This window comes from Gossypium hirsutum, chromosome A04 (genome assembly GCF_007990345.1).
Source record: "Gossypium hirsutum isolate 1008001.06 chromosome A04, Gossypium_hirsutum_v2.1, whole genome shotgun sequence".
NCBI lineage: Eukaryota > Viridiplantae > Streptophyta > Magnoliopsida > Malvales > Malvaceae > Gossypium > Gossypium hirsutum.
In genome coordinates this window covers 70,021,075-70,026,238 of record NC_053427.1, presented here as the reverse complement: position 1 = coordinate 70,026,238, position 5,164 = coordinate 70,021,075, and the positions used below count along the sequence as shown (strand labels likewise).

Here is a 5,164-nt window from a genome sequence, read left to right as displayed (position 1 = left end):
AACGTAAAAACTGAATCTTAACCCTTTAAATTTTAATATAAACAAACATATATGGTCCAATAGATGTTGAAAGTTGCATCTTCCATCATGTGATTGAAGTAGAAGATGATGAAAAAGATCACTACGGTTAAAGCAATATGCCCATTTACTCATACTGATGGATGTTTAGCCAGGACTTGAAGCTACATCTTCTGTATTTTGATTGGAAAGGAATGGATGGATGCATGCATGTTCCTGCAAATTTAACGCATTTATTTATATGAAATTATTTTCAATACTTACACTAAATTTGAAGTTGTGTCGAGTCAGGACAAGTTATTGTTTGTTTGCATTCATAGAATCTTTTTCACTCTACCTATAACAGGCGTCACCAACTTGGAGACTTCAAATTCTACATCAACTAAATCATGGCTTTTACCAATTAAGCTTACAATAGTCGACAAAAATTCTCTCTATACTAGCACAATCGAGCTTCGGACAAAAGAGTGGTGCTTGGTAATAAAATCTCATCTCCACCAATCGTAGACATCGTCCCACGTGGGACATCGACCCAACCAACAACCTATGACATCATGTCTTGTTTCTTCTTCATCCCCCTGTTCCCTCTATTATATAATTTCCACTCTGCTAGTTCTTGGTGGAAAAAGTCTAAACTCAGTACCAATATTTGTTTCATTTCATGAACATGGATGACTCTTCTGCTTCATACATCCATATGGTAAGTATTATATAGCAATTTCCATAAAGTTATAGTTGTTTCCAAGATTATCATGTATGTATGTATGTATTTATGCAGGTGCATCATCTGATAGAAGAGTGTTTGATATTCAACATGAGCAAAGAAGAGTGCATGGAAGCTTTGTCTAAGCATGCAAGTGTTAAACCAGTCATTACTTCAACAGGTTTAGTCATATATATATATAAATTTGAACAGAGATGGTAGATTTGAACTCTTAAAAAAGACTAGAAATTATAATATGATTCTGAGTATGTATGGTTTTTGATGAACAGTTTGGAATGAGTTGGAAAAAGAGAATAAGGAGTTCTTTGAGGCTTACACAAGAAACAGAGACCAAAGAGCTACAGACATGGAGAAAAGGGGAAGGATCCAGTTCAGGGAGAAAGGAAATAAGGACTAATTTAATGCATGATCTATTAGCTCAAAATCAAGATTTAGACTTGTTTAAGTAGTTCTTGATCCATAGTTGTAGAGTTTGTATAAGCAATAGCCTCCATAGCAGAGGTGGTCCAAAATTTTAGTTCCTACCTGGTGTTGAGCCAACGGAATCTAAGGTAAAACCCTCACCGCTCGCTGTCAGGTCAGCTTTGTTAGAACTTGCCTTTAGTAAAAAAAAAGAACAAAGTGTATATATTGTAATAAAATTCATTACATTTGCAAAGGCGATTTAACTTTTTCTTTTTGGGGGTTCTGTTTTGGGACCATTTTCAATTGTCACAGTCTAAAGCTTTTTCTCAAAGGAGGGCTCAATTTATTGTCTTTTTTTTTTAATTTGCTGTGATTCGGATGTAAATGATGCGAAGTATGCGGTTGAGAAAGCCAAGCTGTGGAACAAAAAAGAAAAAGAAAGCCAAGTTGAAGAAGTCATCCACCATGGGTCAAAGATGGTTTGAGTAAAATACATCTCTTCTTGGGTTGAGTAATAATAGCAAGATTACTGTTTGAATGCGAGGAAAGTGACCTATGGTGCGTCCAAAGTTTGACTTTCTGAAAACGAAGGAAATTTAAAGGGAATAGAGAAAAATACTAGCTAAATGAGAATAGGGAAAATATCTAGAATTATACTTGCTTTTGGGGGCTCATTGGAGAAACAAAGGGTTAATTCTTTTGTCCTTAGCCACCAGCTTTTGCGGTGCATCAGTATGAAAGCTATGGTTCGAAGATTGTTATTTGGCCACTTTTGTCATACTAAGGCTTCGTTTGGATGGGCGATTGACTGTGGTGTGGTGCGTTTAACTTACTTTTTATCTCACGCTACAGTATCGCTACAGTATCTAATCTCACCGCCACCGCTGTTTTTACACTAACCGCACCTAAACGCACCGCCCATCCAAACTCACCCTAAGTCTTTAATCCTTCTCATGGTAATCTGCATTCTACGGGCACTGATTGTATAGGTTTCTACCTAATATTGGTTTTAAACCGATATATTCGGTTTCGATTAAAATTTTAATATTTTTCGATTATTTTGATATGTTTCAATTTGTTTCGGTCAGACGAATGTATAATGATTTATTCTAATTGATGCAAATTTTTAATATTTTTCAAATTAATTTTTTATTTTTTTATTTTAATCATTTTAATATTTTTATAATTACATTTAAAATTAATAGTTATTAAATTAAATTATAGAATTAAATTAATAATTTTAAAACTTATATTTACATATAAATATATTTATCTTGGTGTAATTGAAATATATTTGCATGCATATATAATATACAATATATTTTTTTACTAAAATAATCTATAATTTGTTAAAAACAAAAAATTGAACTGTAAATTCATATGTGAAAAATATTTAAATATTTTTATGATTTATCAAGAAAATAAATATTAAACATTATATATGCGTGTGAAAAATATATAAAAACATTGATAAACTTAAAACGATATGTTAAAATATATCATTATTGATACATATTAATACCAAAACAAAAATAGTACGCCCATCACTACAGTAGAGACTACCTTAATCCTTATACTATTCTTTTCTTTTTTTTCTTTTTTTTTGAATTTAAGATGTTTTGATTTTAATCTAAATTATAATTTCAAACACAATAAAATTGATAAAGATCTTTTTAAATATTTTAATTTGAGATTTTAACCCAAAGTTAAAAAATGTTTAAATTTTTTCACTTCTGAAAAAAAGTGATTTTTAGTTAAATTACTTTTGTATGGGTAAACTACTCAGTTTGTCACTAACTTTTAGGGCGTTTTTATTTTGGGACCAAAATGAAATCCTTGTAATCTCGTCATCCAACTTTTATGGCATTTTCATTTTAATCATTCAACCGTTAAATCTCTAACAATGGTTAACCATACACACCACATCATATTTACACTTTTATTTTGGCCACAAAAAAAAAATCATTTTTTCTAAGTATTGATTGAGGTAAAAAAGAAGAAGATTAAAGTGAAAAGATTGTAGAAATAAAAATAATACATTAAAAATTGTCAAATTGTACTTGTTTATTGCATTGTTAAAAATTCTAAATTTTATTTTAGTATTGATATTTTAAATTTAAAACATCAAAATAAATTAAATAAATTGTTAAATTGTTATTGTAATATTAAAATTAATTAAATTAACTAATTTAATCTCCTTCTAAATTTTCAAATTTTATGTTATGTTTTTAAATTATTCTTAATGAAATCAACTGAAATATCTGGGATTTAATAATTTTCTAAGAAATTTAAATTTCTTTTGATTATATAATCTTAAATATTTCATACTAGACTAAAAGAAAAAAAGTCATTGCAATTAATTAAATTAAGGGTAAATACACAGATAATCACTCAACTATCAAATATTTTTATTTTAGACATCCAAAAAAGAAATTTACAATTTAAACATCTATGTTATATAGTTCGATCATTTTGATTACCCGTTAAAATGATAAACAAAAATCTTACGTGGTAAACGGAAATCTGAAACCCACCTCTCCCTTTCACCTGCCTACTTGGTGCTTCCATTGCCTCCCTTTGGGTGGAGATGAAGCTGACGAAGAAATCCAAGAAGGTTCGGCTCTGCGTTCTTCTCTTGTTTTATTTTCTGTATTCTTTAAGGTGAATATTATTTCCATGGATTTATTGATTGCAGTTTTGTGCTTTAATTTGATTGGATAATGAAAAAGAAAGCATATCTTTCATTGGTAATCAATAACAAGCATAGATAATATAGATACTCCTTTAAGGAGTTTTTGATAATAGAGTAAAACACTGGATTAACATCCTTACATGCTCTCTTCTCTTGTTTTCCATTTCCTTACCTATTTATTGTTTTTATAAATGCCAAACTCAAAAACACCTAGTCTTAAGTGACAGATTTCCTTTGAGACTCATCCCTACATATTGTAATTCACTTGATTCTTATGCTTATTCTTAGAAACATAGGGTTTCCAGTGGGTCTTCCCCGAGCTGAGGTTCGCTTTTTGCAAACTTGTTCAAATGTTTCTAAGTGTGGGGTTTGTCGAAACGGCGAATGATGAACCAGACAAGGTCGTGTGCGGGGAAAGATGGAGGGATGGCAATGGAAGCACCGAGCAGGCAGGTCAAGGGGAGAGGTTTCATTTATCATTTTAACAAGAGTAATCAAAATAATTGAACTATCTTACCTGAGTGTCTAAATTATAAACTTTTTTTTTACTTTGGGTGTTTAAAATGAAAATGTTTGATAATTGAGTGACTATCTATGCAGTTTATCCTTAAATTAAATGATTATTCTTCCTTTTTATAAAGAAGTGAGGAAAAAAATTATTAATTTTGTTTGGCATGGAAGATAAAATTAATTAATCAAATTATAATTATAGATATTTTTTTTACTTTTAGCTTAATATGAAAGATTCAGAATCATATAATCAAAAGAAATTTGAGTTTCATATACAATTATTCAACATAACTTATTTGAGTTGATTTTAGTTTGGAAACATAAAATAAATTTTCAAAATTAGACGGATACTAAATTAATTAATTTTAATATTATATTAACAAATCGGGTGACATTGACAATGGATAAATTTTTTTCAATAATTTATTTAATTGATTTTTATGTTTTGAAATTTAAAATTTTAATATTGAAAAAAAAATTAGAACTTTTGGGAAAGGGTAGACAAGTACAATTTCACAATTTTTAAAATATTATTTTAGTTTCTACCACTTTTTCACTTTAATCCTTAATTTTTTTTATCCTGAGCAATGAAAAAGGGATTTTTTTTTGAGTGACCAAAATGAAAGTGTAAACATAATGTGACGTGTATAAGTAATCGTTGTTAGAGATTTAACGGTTGGATGACTAAAATGAAAACATTCTAAAAGTTGAGTGACGAAATTGCAAGAATTTCATTTTGAGTGTAATGACCCGATTTTCGTTGATGTAAGAAAAGTTAGTGTTGAGATCAAATTTATTAAACTGAGCTATTCAAA

At 29.3% G+C, this 5,164-nt stretch overlaps 1 protein-coding gene across 1 annotated transcript; it reads left to right on the top strand.

The window, feature by feature from the left end:
• The first annotated feature begins 490 nt into the window (after window positions 1-490).
• On the top strand, window positions 491-1,410 carry LOC107948872 (uncharacterized). The gene is made up of 3 exons (XM_016883527.2): window positions 491-718; window positions 797-902; window positions 1,012-1,410. The coding sequence occupies exons 1-3, from the start codon at window positions 680-682 to the stop codon at window positions 1,137-1,139; spliced, it is 273 nt and encodes a 90-aa protein (XP_016739016.1). The 5' UTR covers window positions 491-679; the 3' UTR covers window positions 1,140-1,410.
• Window positions 1,411-5,164: the final 3,754 nt, after the last annotated feature.

What these genes read in the sequence shown, in the direction of transcription:
- LOC107948872 (XM_016883527.2), top strand. Translation starts at nt 680, where the DNA reads ATGAACATGGATGACTCTTCTGCTTCATACATCCATATG. An exon ending in CTGCTTCATACATCCATATG is followed by an intron (nt 719 to 796) that starts GTAAGTATTATA and finishes GTATTTATGCAG; the next exon opens with GTGCATCATCTGATAGAAGA. An exon ending in ACCAGTCATTACTTCAACAG is followed by an intron (nt 903 to 1,011) that starts GTTTAGTCATAT and finishes TTTGATGAACAG; the next exon opens with TTTGGAATGAGTTGGAAAAA.